An 18,744-nucleotide genomic window follows, 5' to 3' on the forward strand; every position below is an offset into this window, starting at 1 on the left:
AGAGAAATGCAGAGCCTTTGACAATGAGTAGCATGTCCAGAAGAGGAGTGGAGAGGGCATAAGAGCAGGCAGAAGATATTGGAGCAGCCAATATGTGCAGAAGCGGAGAACGGAGAATATAACAGTAGGCATTATGTGCAGGAAGAGGAGTGTGTGGTGCAGGCAAAAGGGAGTACTGGATGATACAGCTATACATTAATGTGATAGTATTAGATGAAAGGTCAGAACTGCATCTGCTGGGAGCAACAAACCTAGCCCCAAACTTCTGGCCCCTGTTGTGATCCTTGTCCTGCTGTTCCCCAGACATTCTGCGCTACAGAAGAGTGGCTGGGTAGGAGACATCTACACACTGAGTAAACAAATTGTAGATGTGGCCACTGAGTAAAATAGGATGCCTTGAGTGGCATTGGATAGGGGAAGGAGATGCGCATGTGTTGGAGGAATGGCGGTCTCCATACTCTGAAGGAACTTTGGGCAAGAGACCGTGTAGACAGAGGGGTGGGGAGCCAGGGACAGGCAGTGGTACGGCTCAGAGATGTGGAGTCTGCTCGTATGTCCCCCTGCTCTTCTACAGAAAGTGCCAACACAGAGCAGGATAGGATTGGGGAGAATGAGCATAGCATGATAGGATGGAGTTAGGCAGTATAGGGGAAAGGTGAAGAGTGTGAGAGCATCAGGAAGTCAAGACAGAAGAAAGGAGGATGAGAATAACTGCTGGTGGCAAAATCCAAAACTTTGATTTAGGCATTATCCTCAAAACTATGCTAACCAAACAAAACTCTAACTTAAGCTTTATATTAAAGTGGTTGTAAACCCCAGACATGAAAAATGAACAAAGCATATCCCTCTAAGGAGTTATTTGAACTGATCCTATCCGTGAAATCCGGACAGATGGAAACCCTATTTTCCATCCGTCTGGAGGATCAGATCAGATGAAAACAGACAACGGGTCCGTTTTCATTCGATCTCCCATAGAGGAGAGTGGGGATCAGACAGTGCCGTCTCTGCAAAGTAAGCAGAGACGGAGCTGTCATCTGCCTGCTCAGCGGGGATCGGTGGATCGATCCCCGCTGAGCAAAACAGAGTCCGTTGGGCGCACCGCCCGTGTGAAAGGGGCCAAAAGGTGACATTCCTGGGATTGACAGCCTCAGTTCCTGTGTGCTGTGTGACACAGGGTGTGTTCCTTCCCTCCAAGCAGCTCTCAGAGCTCTCCTCGCTGAGCTCTGCAAATTTTAACTTCAGCTCTCCATCCCCTTTTTTTTGACCTCTCAGACAAGCTTTATCAATTCTGGACTTTAAATAAATGTAAAAAAGAGAGGACTGCAGATAAACATGTATCACCTTAGGCCAGTCACTTCCCTGGGTATATGTAAGAGTTTACAAGCACTTTAATGATTCTCTTTTTTTAGTGTAGGAGTGTTAAATATGATTTGCGTGATAGGATTACAGCCCCCAATGTTGTTTAGTTCTTTAACACGCGAGACACTGACTTGGGATGCTCGAATCATCACAAATGCTAGTTTTTCATGTGTACAAATGGCTTCTCTTAATTCTTTTGGATGTGTGCTGTCTTGTCTATTGGAAATGTCATGCAGATTTGAGGATTTTACATAAAAGGGATTATTCTTAAATAGGTCAATGTGAAGATTTGTCCTCCCAGCATATTATTTATTTACAATTGTGCTCCTTTTTTAGTAGCTTGTCAGACTGACAACATTTAAGCAGGCAATAATATCTCTATGATCCCTCTTGTTACTGTGTAGTTTCCCTTCAATACATACCTTCAAGACAAAAGCCAATCTCTTTTAAAATGTGATGGCAGATCGTATATCTTTATATTGTTATTAGGACCTTAAAGCTTATGTTGGTATTTTGAAAAACCACTTTGACCATTGCTGCAGACTTTTTCTATTTTTTTTTAATTGTTTGATTTCCAATGATCAGTAACAGTGCCTAATTCTGTTGCTATTCCAGTGAAAATTGTGTAACACATTGTAAATCTTGTGATAAATGACTTAAAAAAGTCTACCCTGCGCATAGGCAAAAAAAATGTAATAATGAAAAATGTAACGCTGCTTTTCATCACAAAGTGAAAAAACATAAATACACCAATAACACAGCGCTGAAACAGTGTGAATCTAAATTATGTGACAAGAATATATGTAATCTAAATAATCGTATAAATCTGTGCGAAATGTATATATATTATTTCCAATCCCAGTGATAAATTGAACAATGTTCAATTATTAGACAAGTGTTCAGTGAAAAATAATTAAACAAGTGAAAAAATAATATATTATGTAAATAAGCAAGTGTCCAGTGAAAATATTCAAAATGTCCAGTGCAGACAATGGTGTGATCACACGTGGCCAAAAATAATTCCAAGTAAGTTCTGGTGATTCTTGTGGTTCCAGATGTGCCCTCTTCCCCACAAGTGAGTCCACTTACCAGAATACATGGACCCCTTGAAACCTTATGGCCCAGGGGTCTAAAAGGCTTGGACAGTGGATATGAAATAGGGCCCCTTTAAGATGTCCTCTCCTCAGATGCAGGAATATAAACAGAAAGAAATCCAGCAGTACGTTCTAGTAAATTTATTTAAATAATAAAAGGCTTCCAGATATTGCACTCACAATATCTAAAAACTTTAAAGGCTCATCAGATACATATTGCAGATAATTCCCCGACGTATAGTGGAGAGCGATCCTACCGTATTCCTCGCTATAGCGAGCGGCGTGCGTTCCACCGAACTTCCGCTTGCGTTCCACCTGACCAGAAATTACGTCTTACGTTTGCTGGCCTAAGGATGGAGAATATTTGGGGAGGTTTAGTTGCCAGTGTGCAAGCAGATTTTCAAATTACAGGGGTAGAGCAAGGGAAGAGAGAATGAGTGCATCCAGGGAAGGGTGAGGGCCCGAAAGGGAAAGAGAGGGAAGGTAATGAAGCTGGTTCATTGTTCAATGGCCCCTCATCTAGATCACGACCTCAAGGGCCCCAAATTCAAGTGCAGAATGAACACAATTAAAAAAAAAACAGGTTTGCAAGAATCTGTCTTGTTCTTTGCTATAGGCAATCAAGTCCCCCATTTGCTTGATTTAATATCCATTAATTATCCATATTTGACAGGAGTATGAAATGCAACTTCTAACGGCATTAGGCAGATTGGGCAGGAGAGAACTGTTGTAGAGAGGGGAAAGTGTTATGGAAATAGAATGCTGGCTTGTCTGACAGTTCATGATCTGTAAATCTTTGGGAAAAGCAGAACTAGACCAAAAAATATGCAAGATATCCCCAGGAATAGCTCCACATCTCCAGCACAAGTCTACAGCTGATGGAAACAGCTGGTGCAAAACCTGTGGTGCTCTATACCAGCATGTTAGAATTTTACTGCTGACAATGTTTTACCAGGTAAGAAGCAAGGTCTCTCCAACAGCAACACAGACAGAAAAAATACACTTTTTTGTAGAGTAGGGGAAGACTAGCTTTTTATTGCTGTGTTCCTATTTCAGATTTTTCTTGTCTGGTAAAACCATTTTGACTGGGACATTAAGTGAGAGAAAAATCTCTCTAATGGAGCCCTAGATTGCAGTAAAACCCAGACAGGTTTTCTAATAATCCCCATTGTATCGAACAATAAATTAATTTAGTTTAATATACCCTTTTTCTAGGTTTACAGGTTTTTAGGGTGTTCAATTTTGTTCCATTGTTTTTTAAAAAAATCTTTAAATTCTTAGGCAAGGGGTGCTTTTGATGCATTAAACTCTGGGTTGCCTAAAAAAATAAATGAATAGCGCAGCAGACATTATTTGCCCTAGCTTTCACTCTCTGAAACATTACAGGGCAAGCAGGTAATGGAAGAGGCAATAGGATCATTAAGGTGTGTGTACTGTACATTTTGGCTTGAGCTGTTGTGCACTGTTAATAGTTTTTTTTCCCCAATGTAGCTAAGTATAAATACTTCCTTTGCCTGGAACTGAGAATAAAAAATATTCATACTGTATATAATATCTCATGTTCACATGACTAAAAAAGAAAAATCTTTTTAACAACTTCCTGATCATAGTAAATGAAGAGGATATGAAAGTAATTTACATTTCATGTTAAATATTCTTTCATTGGGTAGTATCACATTGATAAACATCCAAGAAAATTATGTATAAATTGTCTATTATATTTACAGTGCACATACAAAAAATACAAATACAGCTGTTTATGTTTGTTTTATACTGTTACCTTTTTATGATTTTGAACTGTTTCTTTTTTTTCAGGATTTTTTGCTGCAGATCTTCACTGTATTTCGGATACTTATAAGACCTGAAATGTTTCCTAAAGACTGGACTGTGATGCGTTTTGTTGCCAACAAGTAAGAAGGCAAAAACACTTTTTATATGCTATCTTATTAAACGAGAACTTAAGTCAGGATAAAAATCATCAGTTAACATTCTTATATCACCTTATGTCTATGTAGCATTTTTTTTAAATCTGAACTACAGAGGTTTCTGTAGTGAAGTTTTATACTCCAGCATCTGCCCATGCCAGACGCTATACTTGATTGCTGTTGTTGAATATTGGTGTATATTGTTTTTTTTGCTCAGATAACAGTCTATGTCCAGCACCACGTAAGCATGGTTTTGGACATACACAAAAAACCCAGTGCTGCAAACTGGTTTGTAGCTAAGCAGGATGATGAGAACTAGCTTTTCTGTCAAACAATGTATCTTAAAGAAAACCAAGGTATGGGAAAAAAAACTCACCATTATGACATTTTTCCATATATTAATTTGCACCAGCAGAGTTGTTATGTTGTGAATAGGTGCCATCTTTGAATAAACCTTGTTTCTTTTTCGTTCATTGACAGACACAGCTCCTTGTATTCATAACCATTGGGTTATACTGCCCCCTACAGGAGTAGGACACTAGGCAGAAAACAATTCTGGCTACATTCATGGGCAGTCCCAGGGAGTATACTCACTCTCTCTGCTATAACCACTCTGTTTGTTTCTGCCTAGTCAGGAGTAAGGACCTAGTTCTCTGGTCCTGGCAAAAAAAATTTTATATAGAATTTTTTCCCTCCTAGATTTTTCCTGTGAGATCTTTAATCAACTGCCGGACTTGGCAACGGGCTGGATAATCTAGATCCAGTGGTCACCCCAGTCTGGCTAGCGAGTGCGTGTAGACCTCAGCTCCGCGCTAGGTTGGCCATGACATAGCCCCACTGGAAGGGGGCTGGCTTGCGAGCTTAACGCCTCGCGAGGTCGCATTCAACCGGGTCTCAAGCCTGAGTTGCAGCATTCCTCCTGGCCGACAGCCCCCCATTTTGATGGAGAGGGGCTCTGTCTGGAGTGATTCCCGCCTGGTTCCTGTTATGGTGAGTAGCCGTCCCCCCTCTTCCCCTGGAGGGTTTTAGGGTGGACGTGGGCCCCTCCTTGAGTCGGACCCCCGGATTCCCCTCCTTCCCTTCAGGCACTCCCCCCCCCCCCGGCTGAGTTTCTCATCCTGCCCCCCCTTTCACATACGCTGGGACTGTTTGGGTGGTCTGGCCACCTTCCTGGGGTGGGGCAGGGCGCTGACTGACGATGGGGGCGGGGGGTGAGCTGCTGCGAGCGGATGATCGACTTTGCATTAGGGGGTTGTACCTGGTGGGGGCTCCTGCCAGGGCCCCCATCCTGCTTGGATCTGTCCTTGAGGCCTGGTATCCTAATCCTGGGTCCCTGTATGCTTCGTAATGCTGTGCAGGGCTGCCATTTTGTTGTAGCCCCGTGTGTTCTATACACGGCGGCCATTTTGCTTGGGTTTGCCATTGAAAATAGCGACGGCCATGACAGTGGAGACCTGTGGGCAGCGATTTTGGTAGTGAGAGCCCCTCCTCATACCCTGGTGCTGACTCCTGGATGAATTTACTTCCTGATCACAGCACGTGGAGCGCAGATTATCCTGGTGGCTGCAGGTTCTTGTCTCTGTGGGTGGATAGTCTGGTGGGGCCCATTTCACATTTTTGTGGGGTGCCCCTGGTGACTCATGGAGTCTTTGGAGCACATTTCCCCTCTCTGAGGCTGCGGGGCGCCCCCCCCACCTTCCCCTGCCTCATCTGTCTCATCAGATCCTGAATCTGATTCGGCTGCCTGCTGGGCTGTGGTCCCTAAGCACGTTACTAGGTGTTACCCCTATGAGGAGTCCCTTCTTAAGAAGTGGACTGTGCCATCGGTGGTGGTCCCTCTGGTTTCCAGATTAAACGAGGCAACCATGATTCCGGTTGAAGAGTACCCGGCCTTTAAGGATCCGGCTGACCGGAAGGTGGAGGCTGTGGCCTGCATTATGTACTGGCTGGTTCAGCAATGAGGCCGATATTCAGTTCACCATTGCCCTAGTGTCACAAACTTTGACCGAGTTGGCTAAACTCCTACACCATGACCTGGAGGGGGAACAGCTCCCCCCTGCCTTTGCCCAGCTGGCAGACCAGCTGGTCCAGGAGCTGCAGTTTGTCTGTGATGCCTCTTTGGATGCGGCTTCCCTGATGGCTTGCCTCTCTGTTTTGGCAGTGGTCCTTCGGTGTGTCTTTTGACTCAAGTGCTGGTCTGCAGATCAGACTTCAAAAAAGTCCTTGACTGATCTTCCTTTCCCAGGAGATCGCCTGTTTGGAGCTATCCTGAATGAAATCATTAAAGGTCTCATGGGGGGAAGAGTACTTTTCTTCTGCAGGCTACTAAGGCAAGGCACTTCATCGTAGACAAGGGCCTTCCTTCTCAGCTCATACATTTTTTATCCCTCAGGGTCGACTGACAAGGGCTTGAAGCCTTTCAGGGCCTCTCCAAATGAACCTGGTCTGGCAAGCCAAGATCGGGCTTCTCCAGACCTGTGGACAAGGCTCCTTCAGCATGAAGGTGCACCCTCACCCGTATGGGGGGTCATCTTCTCTGGTTTCCGGACCCAGGGACTTCCCTAGTGCAAGACAAGTGGGTTCACAAAGTTATACAGCCCCGGCTACAAGATCGAGTTTTGCTGTTGTCCTCCGGCAAGGTTTTTTCCTTTGAACTTGTCCCCAGACCGCTTACAGGGCCTGTTTGGGGTGGTACAAGACATGTTCTGTCAAGGGGTGATTGTCCCGGTTCTGACTTCTGAACTTTTTCAGGGTTTTTACTCAAACCTGTTAACAGTCCCCAGGAAGGAAGTCAAACTAGGTCCAATCCTTGACCTCAAGGAGCTAAACTGCTTTGTGCGGGTACAGAAGTTCAGAATGGAGTCCATCCGAACGATGGTGGCATCCCTGCATCAGGGGAATTTCCTCACCTCTATCGATATCAAGGATGCCTACCTTCACATTCCAATATGTGCCAGTCACCAGTGTTTTCTCCGCTTTGCTTTGGGAGTGGAGCATTATCCGTTTTTGTGGCGTTACCCTTTGGGACAGGGCTCCCAAGTCTCTGGAATTTCAGATCTGACTGAGTCAGGGAATGAGGAAGTCCTTGATAATGGTGGCTTTGTTCTCTGGCACTTCAGCTGGAAGAATCCTTCCTCCCCTTGTATTGGACAGTGGTCACCACGGATGCCAGCCTGTCTGGCTGGGAAGGCGTCCTCAGCAAGCATTCTGCTCAGGGGATCTGGACGCTGGAAGAGTCCAGACTATCGATCAATGTTTTGGAACTCCGAGCGATCAGATTGTCCGGATCATTGGTCTTCAGGGTTGTCCAGTGCACATTCAATCAGACAATGCCACAGCCGTGGCTTATGTCAAACATCAAGGGGGCACAAGAAGTGTCCTGGCGGCTCTTGAGGTAGCAGGCATGCTAAAGTGGGCAGAACAGTTGGTTCCAGCCCTCTCCGCCATACTCATTCTTGGGGTGGAAAATTGGCAGGCAGAGTATCTCAGACAGCAGGCAATGGACCATGGGGAGTGGTCCCTTCATCTGGAGGTGTTTCATCAGCTGTGTCTCTGGTGGTGCACTCCCGAGGTGGATCTGTTGGTGTCTCAGCTCAACAGAAAGGTGCAGAGGTCTGTGGCTCAGTCAAGGGATCTTCTGGCGTACTTCTACGCAGGATTGAGGCAGAAGGGATTCCAGTCATCTTAATGGCTCCGGACTGGCCTCGCCAGACTTGGTATGCCAATTTGGTGAGGCTAGTCGCCGACGTTCCTTGGAAGCTTCCTCTCAGGAAGGATCTTCTGTCCCAAGAACCGATCTTCCATCCTGCTTTACAGTTTCTGGCTTTGATGGCTTGGCTGTTTAACGCCAGGTGCTGAAGGATCGGGGTTTATCTGAGTCAGTGATTACTACCCTGTTTAAAGCTAGGAAATCTACTTCTAGGAAGATCTATAATCGTGTGTGGAAGACGTACATTGTGTGGTGTAAGTCTCTTGGGGTTCATGCTCGCTGCTTCTTGGTGGCTCGGATCTTAACCTTCCTACAATGGGGGGTTAAACAGAAATTGGCCTTGAGTACCATAAAGGGCCAGGTGTAGGCTTTGGCAATCTTCTTCCAATGTCCTTTGGCCACACACTCCCTGATGCATACCTATCTTCAGAGTGTCCGACATTTGGTTTCTCCAGTGCGGGCTCCGTTGCCGCCTTGTGATCTTATTTGGTGCTTTTAGCTCTGTAGAAGCCTCCTTTTGAAAATATTCGGGAGATTCCTCTGCTTAAGTTTTCTCAGAAGGTGATCCTTTTTAGTGGCTATCACTTCTGCGCGCAGGGTGTGGGAACTGGCGGCGTTATCCTGTCGTTCACTTTACCTGGTTATTCACAGGGATAAGGTGGTTCTTCGCCCCCCGGTTATCTCTGATTTTCTTTGAAATGAAGATGTTGCGTGTTGCCTTCCCTGTTCCCAGGCCTAAATAGCTGAAGGAAATTGCCTTGCATGTCGTCTGGGCAATAAGGGTGTACCCGGCAGCTACGGAGTCTTTTATGAAGTCAGACTCTCTTTGTGCTCACGGATGGACCTCGAAAAGGGTTGGCCGCTTCCTTTGCGAGCATTTCCAGATGGATCACACAGACGGTGGTTCGGGCCATCAGAGGTCAGGTTTTCCTTTCCCTGTCAAGGAACACTCTACTAGGGTGCTTAGTGCCTCCTAGGCCTTCCATCATCAGGCGTCACGGACGCAGGTTTGCAAGGCGGCCACCTGGTCATCGGTGCACACTTTTACAAAGTTTTATAAAGTGGATGTGTTGGCAACTGCGCATGCTTCCTTTGGCCGCAAGGTTTTTCAGGCTGCTGTTTAAGAGGACCTGATCCTCTTTAAGGGTGTATTGTTTTTTTCAGGTGGGTTCTGGTTGTTTGGTTGAGCCTCTGTTGCTTGGTTGGCTAATGTTTAGCCTTGGGAAGTTTTTGGTTGTTCCCACGCCTCATGTTTTTTTGCACTGCTTTTGGGACGTCCCAATGGTTATGAATACCAGGAGCTGTGTCCGTCAATGAACGAGAGAGAAAATTGGATTTTTGACTTACTGTAAAATCAATTTTTCTGGTGTTCATTGACAGACACAGCACCTACCACTCTATGGAGTTATTGTTCTCCTGACACTGCTTGTTACAAAACTGAGTGGCTATAGCAAAGAGAGGGAGTATACCCCATGGGATTGCCCATGGGTGAAGCCAGAATTTTATTTCTGCCTAGTGTCCTACTCCTGTAGGGGAACAGTATAACCAATTGGTTATGAACACCAGGAGCTATGTCCGTCAATGAACATCAGAGAAATGGATTTTACGGTAAGTCAAAAATCCAATTTTTCTATGCTGTCCTACAAAGAAAGGGACAGGGCACCCAAAAAATAAAGCTAAGGTACCACTGCTGAAAAACCATGAGTGGATCAGTCTCTTTAAGCTGTGTTAAGTCTCTTAGGTTTAGGGGATGGAAACACATGTGAATGTCCTTAATACTGTATATTATCTTGAAGACTGCAAGGCCTTAAGGAAATGCAGCTGAGATAAACCTGACAGTGACTTGTTCCATACCCAAACATGCTTTCATCTGGAAAAAGACAACTGGAAAGGTAGAATTGTACAATTGAATGGGGCCAATTAAAAACACTGTCAGGGCTTTAGTATCTTGTATCAGTGGTTACACAGCAGAATAATATGATAGGAATAGATTGGCAACAGAATAACGTGAATAATTGAAAATTCTTACTTGTTAAAAAGCAGAGTCTCAGCATATAAATATAATTGATCATTTACTGTACATTTATGAAGCCAGTAATGGTGTATAGCTCAGAAACCTGCACAATAATAGCATCAAACAAGGAGCTCCAAGGAAACTGGCAGAGGAAGATGCACAAGAGAATTTTTGACCCTGTAAAAGTGGGAGGAAGCTGAAGAATTTGAAGGAAAATTAATCTCAGGGATGAGTACAAAAGTCAGGTGTAATATCTGAACTAAAGGTGACAGAAGTGGTTAGAGCACTTAGCAAGAATGCCAGAAAATATGCCTCTAAACAGGCTATTTTGTGGAAAATCAAGAGAAATCTATCAGGAAACACAAAATATATACGTCCGATCAATTAGGTCCTGCACCATCACCCCGAAGAACATAGCCAAAAAATACTGTAAAGAGACCAAGGGGCTATACCCGTGCCCACTCTGAGAGACATTACTGAGAAATCTATATATAAAAATATATATTTTATTGATAACAATAATAAAATACCATACAACAGTAGTACAGTAGAGACATGACATAAATGAAAATAAAGACCTCTTAATTCCACCCTACCCTACCCAGCCTCACGCAGGTGCACAAGAAAGATGCCCCAGGTGATGGCACAAGGTTATCCGATGCATTTTGCCTTAGTGGCTTCCTCAGGGAATGATGGGTGAAGAGGATTCACAATGTCAATTTACTGAAAATAAAAAAAAAACACAAATATAATAATAAAAATACACAACAGAGATAGATCATATAAGTGACTTATATTGCAAACATATCCGATTCTTTATTCATTAACCACCTATAAGCATAATATAGTAATACTTACAAATCAAATATGATCCCATATAGAGAAGGGCAAAAGCCACTCGTGATAGGTTTCTAAAGCTGGATCGCCAGTATATGAGACGTATTCATAGTCCTCAAAGAAGTTGTTGCTGAAACTATATGATCTATTCCACCCACTGCAAAGAAGATGGGAAGGGAAAGAGAGAGGGTCTCTGCATAAACACCACGTTTTAATCAATAATGCATGAGGAAAAGCAGGAGCATACGTCCGAACAGCGTGTGTAGTTAATTCCTGTTATAATGGTCCAGATGGGACCCTGATCGGGTGACCCTAAAATTGATTAATCAGACCATATGATAGTACACTATATATTCTGCTACAGTAGGTAGTGACTGAAAAAGTACACCTACAGAAGAAAAAAAAAAAAAAAAACTGGATCAAACATACCTCTCACAGGTTTCTCTGAAAACAAGGAGAACCTACTGTGTTCCAAACTGTCCTTTCAGGAAGGTGGTATTAACGACCTATAGAGCACCCAAAGGCCTGTATGTACACACCTACATGTCCAGGGCATATGGGGAAAGGAAGGGACATATAAACATCCATAGATCATAAAGAGATCCTAGGATCCCACCCCTATACCCATCCATGTACCTGTATATGTGTGTTCACTTCAGTCTGTTCTCACAGCAGTTCTGCTGTGATTGCAGACTCAGGGCCATTTAAATAGTTAGTTTGGAACCAAAATTGCAGCCGCTCTAACTATCCTCCTCTCTCCTCTGCTATTGCTGACATCTCTGGCTGGACGCCAGAGATCGTCAGACAGAAGATGCTACCGCGCATGCGCAGTAATGGCGGGACGTGCGGTATCCTCCCCCTGTCATCCGTCCTCACTAGGAGCCCGGCGATATATACGGGAGGAGGGAGCAACCGCCACGTCCCGCCGCAAGACTCTGAAGGGGACAAAAAAACACATATGGGGCCACCAAGATGCACAGCCGCAAACATTACATAAAACCCCCACCAAAACACAGAAGGGCACCCACCCTAAGATACAGGGTGCAGTGCCCTCATGTGGTGAAACATCACATTGCTGTAGTGAAATATCTAAAATATAAGAGATGTATACTTATATATATGGATACCCAGCCCCAACTAAAATTGGAGAGGTCTGGCATCCCCTCACAATCAAGGAATAAGGTCAATCAACACCTAAAAAGATGAATTAACGCAAGCAATTTCAATGAGAGATACGCCCCTCCAGTTACTTACACCTTCAAAATGAAAACAGCGGGAATATGCGGGCCAGTTCACATCTTCCTCTATACAAAAAACACAGAATCTCTGTAGGAAAAATTCAATATACGAGAAGAAGATTTAGTTGAATATTATATATCTCAATACTATTGCGATCCAGATTTATTATATACCAATACAGAAAGAAAATGGGACCATAATTAATATATAGTTGCATATCCATACAATGAACAGTCTAACAAATATACTATCTCATTGGAGATAGAAACATACCCCTTTCTTGCCTACTGAGGTGACAGAGATAGGAACATCCATACCCTCATGTATAACCAGTAGAGACATTTGCAAATCATAAGAAGCATTTATAGCTCATATACTCATTTAAGCCTGGTGACCTTGTGGCGTCCAAAAGGAAAATCCACTGGGTTTCCAATTGTAGGAGTTTCCTATCTATATCACTTCCCCTAGGAGATTCTTTTACATGTTCAAGAGCAAAAAATTTTCATATAGTCAAGTTGAAAATTATGGTAAAGACCGATGTGGCGGCTAATCGCTGATTCCATTTTCCCCGTGCTTATTTCATAGACATAGTCCCGTATACGTTTCTGGAAAGGTCTTTTCGTCTTGATGACGTAAAAAGCCTTACATGAAGAACATTCCATAAAGTAGACTACGTCTACAGTGCGACAGTTAATAAGCTCTTGAGGGGACCATTTTTGACCATTGGGTAGCCGGATTTTCTCACTCTCCCATATCTACCTACAGTAGTTGCAATTGCCACAACTGACAGTGCCTCTCAGACGATCATGGCTTGTTGTCTTGGTTTTTGACTGCAGGTGGCAATGGGTCAAGTGATCCTGCAGGGACTTAGCCCTGCGGTATGTAATCTGAGGTTTTACTCGAATATATTTGGTGACAATAGGATCATCCTTCAGGAGATGCCAATGCCGTGATAGAATGTGCTCTACCTGTCCACACTTGTCCGAATATCGGGGGATGATCCGAGTGGGTTCATTGGTAGTCGTTTTCTTTTGAGTGTATATGAGGGAGTCACGAGATCTTAGTTTAGTTTTATTAAATGCCTTTTTTAAACATTTTTTGCTGTAGCCCCTTTCTAAGAGGTGGTTTTGCTTGATGGAGGTAGTCCTCCTCTTTGCTGCAATTTCTTTTAAGCCTAAGGTACTGGCTTTATGGCATACTATTTTTTTAATCCACATGGATTCGCACTAAAAGCATGCAGGATCGTATTGGCCACCGAGGGCTTATGATATAGATCCGTGTTCAGATTTCCCTGAACATCCTTGATGATATTAACATCCAGGAAGCTAACTGTATTTAAGTCACACTCCATTGTAATATAGGTGTGTACATACAGGCCTTTGGGGGCTCTATAGGTCGTTAATGCGGCCTTCCTGAAAGGACAGTTTGGAACACAGTAGGTTCTCCTTGTTTTCAGAGACACCTGTGAGAGGTATGTTTGATCCAGTTTTTTTTTTTTTTTTCTGTAGATGTACTTTTTTAGTCACTACCTACTGTAGCAGAATATATAGTGTACTATCATATGGTCTGATTTATCAATTTTAGAGTCACCTGATCAGGGTCCCATCTGGACCATTATTACAGGAATTAACTACACACGCTGCTCGTACGTATGCTCCTGCTTTTCCTCATGCAGTATTGATTACAACAGGGTGTTTATGTGGAGACCCGCTCTTTCCCTTCTCATCTTCTTTGCACTGGGTGGAATAGCATCATATAGCTTCTGCAACAGCTTCTTTGAGGAATATGAATATGTCTCATATACTGGCGATCCAGCTTTAGAAACCTATCACGAGTGGCTTTTGCCCTTCTCTATATGGGATCATATTTGATTTGTAAGTATTACTATATTATGCTTATAGATGGTTAATGAATAAAGAATCGGATATGTTTGCAATATAAGTCACTTATATGATCTATCTCTGTTGAGACTAAGATGCCGTTTGTGTATTTTTATTATTATATTTGTGTTTTTTCTTTATTTTCAGTAAATTGACATTGTGAATCCTCTTCACCCATCATTCCCTGAGGAAGCCACTAAGGCAAAATGCATCGTATACCCTAACCTTGTGCCATCACCCGGGGCATCTTTCTTGTGCACCTGTGTGAGGCTGGGTAGGGTAGGGTGGAATTAAGAGGTCTTTATTTTCATTTATGTCATGTCTCTACTGTACTACTGCTGTATGGTATTTTATTATTGTTATCAATAAAATATATTTTTTTTATATATAAATTTGTCAGTAATGTCTCTCAGGGTTGTCTACCACCGGTATAGCTCCTTGGTCTCTTTACAGTTTTTTTTGCAGAAATCTATCAGGAGGATAGGCCCAAAAATTCTGTTGGATAGTTTGGAAGGATTTAGTTTTTGATTTAAAGTCTGATGGAAGATGGGGATCAAAAGATGGAGAACCATGTTGATCAAAAATGACAGGAGTGGAATTGTGCAGGAGGCCATAGCTTTTGTGGGCTGTAGAGCCAAGGAGTGAGTTATTTAAGTGAAACTTCACTCTCCAAATCAACATTGATTATTTTTAATCCTCATGCTGCTTGCATTAGTAAATAGATAGGAAAGTATTATATTTACTTGTTTTTTTACATTTCTTCAGTTACTTCCTGGTTTACTGCCTAGGAAAATGATGTCATGCATCCCAGGAGACTTCCGCAGGGGAGGGAAGGAGGAGGGGGTTTTTCTCAGCTAAGCACTCTCTCTTGTATGCATACTTGAGCTAAGGGCAGGAATGCTAGGGGCGGTTTTCAAAGCGATTTCTCAGCAAAATAAAGCTCAGAGACATGGAGAGATGGGTGAGTTAGTTTTGAATAATAAAAACGAATTAAATAGCATTTTTGGTTTGTGGTGCTCAGATGCAGTGAAGATCCGCTTTAAGTAGGCTTTCAAATTCAGCAAATTAAAGAGCTAATATATTTTCTATATTTATAAATTGGTACCATGAAAGCCTTTCATTTTATGTTCTTGCCTCAGTAACTGATTTTAGCAGCAGGAGGTACAGTTAAAATATATTGCCGTTTCTAGTTTTAGTAAGACCTGGGAATACAAAATAAGTTGCAAAGGGAGTCTCAAAATTTTCTAGAAATTCCCTTTTAGTTGGCAACACGCAGCACAGTTGCTATAAATTAGGGTCATTTTAACCACTTCAATACAGGGCACTTTCACCCCCTTCCTACCCAGGCCAATTTTTAGATTTCAGTGCTGTCACACTTTGAATGACAATTGCGTGGTCATGCAATGCTGTACCCAAATGAAATTTTTATCATTTTTTTCACACAAATTGAGCTTTCTTTTAGTGGTATTTAATCACTGTTGAGTTTTTTATTTTTTGGATTTTTAATTCCTCTATATTATTGGGACTATATGGGGCATTTCAAAAATATTAATTATACCAATGTCTACAAAAATATATATTTTTACTTTAAAAAGTAAATATTTTTTTTCAACCATAGATAAACGTTTTTATATTTTTTATAGTAAAAACAGTAACACATGTAACATATTTATATATACACATATATAATTCACTTCACAGGAACAAACCATTCTATACAGATATTGATCCTTAAACCATATGGTAATGTCCAGCTGATTACAGATTTATGTATCCTATTTGCTCAGCGAATGCAGAGGTTGCTTGTTTTCAGCTGAGATATCAAAACGCGTTTGAAATTATATTTCTTCCTCCGGGATTAATTACCACTCTGTAACAAATATCAACAACTAGTCCTTCATTTCATCAAATGAAAAAATATCAACCAGCTATTTCTTCATTACATCATAGATATTTTCTGCACCATTGACATACCTGAGTCCCCCCCCCCCTTATAGAGGGGATGATGTAATCAAGGAATAGCTGGTTGATATTTTGTCATTTGATGAAATGAAGGACTAGTTGTTGATATTTGGTTATTTGTTACATAGTGGTAATTAATCCCTGAGGAGGAAATATAATTTCGAAACCCATTGCATATCTCAGCTGAAAACAAGCAACCTCTGCATTCGCTGTGCAAATAGTATGCATACATCTGTAATCAGCTGGACATTACCACATGGTTTAAGGATCAATATCTGTAAAGGATGGTTTGTTCCTAAGAAGTGATTCTATATGTATATATCTTTTGTACTGTTTTTACTAAAAAAAAAAAAAAAATGAACGTTTATATCTATGGTTGAAATAAAATATTTACTTTTTAAGTAAAAATATATATTTTTCTAGACATTGGTATAATTAATATTTTTGAATTACCCCATATAGTCTCAATAATAGAGAGGAATTAAAAAAAAAATTAATCAGGATGAAGTCAAGCACACCCAATGTTATGTGGTCCATACCGGGCCATTGTAAAATGATGCCGGCAGGAAGGGCTCGTCGATCCGGGCAGACGTCATATGATGGCCACCCGCTCTTGCCGCTACTGCGATCCCCTGGCTGTTTACCACGTGATTGGCTGTGTCAATCAAATCCGATCACATGAGCGGCTCCAGCACGAGCCGCTCGTTCTCTTCTCAATGCGCGCCCGAGGGTGCGGTGATCGGGGACGAGGCTCTATCCTTGGACAGAGGCCATCCCTGATCTAGGTAAAGAGCCAATGAAATTGGCTTTTTACCACGTGACTGGCTGTCAATCACAGCCGGTCACAGAAGTCAGCAGAGAACACGGTAACTAGCTGTCACTGTGTTCTCCTCCTCACACACTGATCCTTTGTGAGGAGGAGATTGTGGTAATGCCACCAAAACACACTGATTGCCCCCCCAATAAAGAGGACCTGTCACTAGCCCATCAGAGTACCCGAGTACCTGTCACCAGCCCATCAGGTACTCGGGTACTCTGATGGGCTAGTGACAGGTACTCGGGTACTCTGATGACAGGTACTCGGGTACTCTGATGGGCTGGTGACAGGTATTTGGGTACTCTGATGACAGGTATTTGGGTAATCTGATGACAGGTACTTGAGTACTCTGATGACAGGTACTCGGGTACTCTGATGACAGGTACTCGGGTACTCTGATGACAGGTACTCGGGTACTCTGATGACAGGTACTCGGGTACTCTGATGACAGGTACTCGGGTACTCTGATGACAGGTACTCGGGTACTCTGATGACAGGTATTTAGGTACTCTGATGACAGGTACTCGGGTACTCTGATGGGCTGGTGACAGGTACTCGGATGACAGGTACTCGGGTACTCTGATGACAGATACTCGGGTACTTTGAGTACCTGTCATCAGAGTACCCGAGTACCTGTCTCCAGCCCAGAGTGTCCGAGTACCTATCTGCACCCCATCAGATTACCCGAGTACCTGTCTCTAACCCATCAGAATACCTATGTACCTCTCTGAAGCTCAACAGAGTACCCAAGTACCTTTCTGAAGCCGATCAATGTACCTGAGTACCTGTCTGCAGCCCATCAGAGTACCTGAGTACCTATCTGCAGCCCATGCCTCCTAGATTGTGTTGGGGTGTTTGATTTCCAAAATGGGGTAATTTTGTGGGGGTTTCCATTGTCCTGGTGTTCCAGGGCCTTCAAAAGTGTGATTGGTTGTAATGAAATTATATGTGTAATTTATGCTCCTAGAACACATGCCGGTGCTCCTTGCATGTTAGGCCTCTGTATGTGCCTATGCTGTGACAAAGTCCCACATATGTGGTATCGCCATACTCAGGAGGAGTAGCAGAATGTATTTTGGGTTGTCATTTTTGCTATGTACATGCTATGTGTTAGAAATATCTTCTAAATTGACAACTTTGTGTAAAAAAAAAAAACACGTTTTTATTTTCTTTGCACATTTTCCAAAAATTTGTGGAAAAAAATGACATGTTCAAAAGACTCATTATGCCTCATAGAATATATGTTGGGGTGTTTGCTTTCCAAAATGGGGTAATTCCCTTGTCCTGGTGCTCCAGGGCCTTCAAAAATTGTGATAGGTCGTTAGGATATGTGTATTTATGCTCCTAGAACACCTGACGGTGCTCCTTGCATGTTGGGCCTCTGTATGTGGCCAGGCTGTGTAAACGTCTCACACATGTGGTATCCCCATACTCAGGAGGAGTAGAAGAATGTATTTTGGGGTGTAATTGCAAGTATGCATATACTGTGTGTGAGAAATAACTTGTTATGGCAATTTTGTGTAAAAAAATAAAAATTATTTCTTAATATTCCCAAGAATTGTGGGAAAAAATGACAACTTAAAAAAACTCACCATGCCTCTTACTAAATACCCTGGAATGTCTACTTTCTAAAAAGGGGTCATTTGGGGGGTATTTGTACTTTCCTTACATTTCAGGGCCTCAAGAAATGAGATAGGCCATCTGTACATCAGGTGTGATCAATTTTCAATGATTGGCACCATAGTTTGTAGACTGTATAACTTTCACACAGACTAAATAATAACTACTAATTTGGGTTATTTTTTTCCAAAGATATGTAGAAGTATAAATTTTGGCCCAAATTTATGAAAAAAAAATTACTTATTTGCAAAATTTTATAATAGAAACTAAAACAAAATGTGTTTTTTT

The 18,744-nt window shown here is 42.5% G+C and overlaps 1 protein-coding gene across 2 annotated transcripts in view; it reads left to right on the forward strand.

Moving 5' to 3' along the window:
• The window catches only part of DOCK4 (dedicator of cytokinesis 4), a 529,522-nt gene that overhangs the window by 344,024 nt on the left and 166,754 nt on the right, over window positions 1-18,744 (forward strand). For both annotated transcript variants that reach the window (XM_082254719.1, XM_082254720.1), the window contains exon 27: window positions 4,269-4,363. In XM_082254719.1, the coding sequence (XP_082110845.1) occupies window positions 4,269-4,363 (95 nt within the window). The remainder of the gene's footprint in view (window positions 1-4,268; window positions 4,364-18,744) is intronic.

This window comes from Pelophylax lessonae (genome assembly GCF_965119305.1).
Source record: "Pelophylax lessonae genome assembly, chromosome: 4".
Classification (NCBI taxonomy): Eukaryota; Metazoa; Chordata; class Amphibia; order Anura; family Ranidae; genus Pelophylax; species Pelophylax lessonae.